This window comes from Nuphar pumila, chromosome 15 (genome assembly GCF_984573655.1).
Source record: "Nuphar pumila chromosome 15, dmNupPumi1.hap1.1, whole genome shotgun sequence".
Classification (NCBI taxonomy): Eukaryota; Viridiplantae; Streptophyta; class Magnoliopsida; order Nymphaeales; family Nymphaeaceae; genus Nuphar; species Nuphar pumila.
This window is the reverse complement of record NC_143263.1, coordinates 62,241,286-62,242,506: the sequence shown is the minus strand read 5'-3', so window position 1 is coordinate 62,242,506 and position 1,221 is coordinate 62,241,286. Positions and strand designations below refer to the sequence as shown.

The following is a 1,221-nucleotide window of genomic DNA, read 5'->3' as shown; positions in this document are numbered from 1 at the left end:
TGGTATCAGAGCAGGACTGAATAATTTGAGATCTTGGCTCTTCCAGCGACCGCGATGACTCTGTAAGTATGTAGAGAGGTTATTTTTTTAATGTAAAAGATAAAAACCATATGAGTATGTAGGATTATTTTACAAAATTATGGATAAGGTTATAATGAATTTTAAATTGCTCAATTAGATGGCTTGGGCAAATCTTTGCAACGATATTATGGAAACACTACATAACCTGGCCGAAGTAGTAGACCAGCAAGCTACGACAATGCAGCAGATGGGCAACAATTTACACCAGGTGGCCCACGAGAAGAGTACGAACGGTGGGACTATGTCCTACAAGAAATTCATGGACATGGATCCTCCTACTTTCTCCGGAAAGACAGATCCAGAAGCTGCTGAGAGTTGGATCCAGGAGATTGAACGTATCTTCCGTGTACTAAAGGTGCCCGAGGAGCGTCGGGTGGATTTTGGGACTTATCGTCTCAAGGTTCATGCTGAAAAGTGGTGGGAAACCACCAGGGCAGTCAAGTTCCAAGACTACCCAGTATCCTGGACTGAATTCATAGAAGTCTCCAATGCCACCTATTTTCCCAAGCACGAGAGGGCAAAAAAGATGCAAGAGTTCTTGGACCTGCAACAGGGTGAGATGTCCCTTGCCGATTACATCACTAAGTTCCATAGTCTGGAACGATATTGTCCGAATGTGTACACATCGGACGAGGACCGGGCAATGAAGTTTGCTCGAGGCTTGAAGACGGGCCTGAGGAACCGTCTATACACTCGAGGGCCTAAGAACCTCGAGGAGGCTATTCAGGTAAAAGATCATTTCTCTTCGTGTTATAAGTTGCATCAAAGTTTATAAGGTACTATTAACCCTTATATTGTAATGGATTGTTCCTGTTTGTTCTAGACACACAGGTGGCGACTCTCCTAGATGATGACTGAAAGGAGGGACAAAAGTAGCAAAAGAACAGAACAGGGGTTCAGAAACCCGAGTTCAAGAAGAGGTTTGGTGGAAAACGTTTCAACCATCAAACCAAGAAACCAAGGCATGATGGAGGTACCCGACCCATGCCAGGGCAGAATCAGAGGTGCCAAAAGTGCAACCGCTTTCACCTCGGACAACAATGTCCCTGTGAGACAGAAGGTTGTCTCTACTGTGGAAAGATGAGGCACTACATCAAGGAGTGTTGGAAGAAGCAGACCGATGATGCACAACGCAGCACT

General features: G+C 45.1%; 1 protein-coding gene across 1 annotated transcript; it reads left to right on the top strand.

The window, feature by feature from the left end:
- The first annotated feature begins 259 nt into the window (after positions 1–259).
- LOC149815437 (uncharacterized) lies at positions 260–928 on the top strand. The gene is made up of 2 exons (XM_089990545.1): positions 260–808; positions 905–928. Exons 1-2 carry the CDS (start codon positions 260–262, stop codon positions 926–928), a joined length of 573 nt encoding a protein of 190 aa, XP_089846671.1.
- Positions 929–1,221: the final 293 nt, after the last annotated feature.

What these genes read in the sequence shown, in the direction of transcription:
- LOC149815437 (XM_089990545.1), top strand. Translation starts at nt 260, where the DNA reads ATGCAGCAGATGGGCAACAATTTACACCAGGTGGCCCACGAGAAGAGT. An exon ending in ACCTCGAGGAGGCTATTCAG is followed by an intron (nt 809 to 904) that starts GTAAAAGATCAT and finishes TGTTTGTTCTAG; the next exon opens with ACACACAGGTGGCGACTCTC.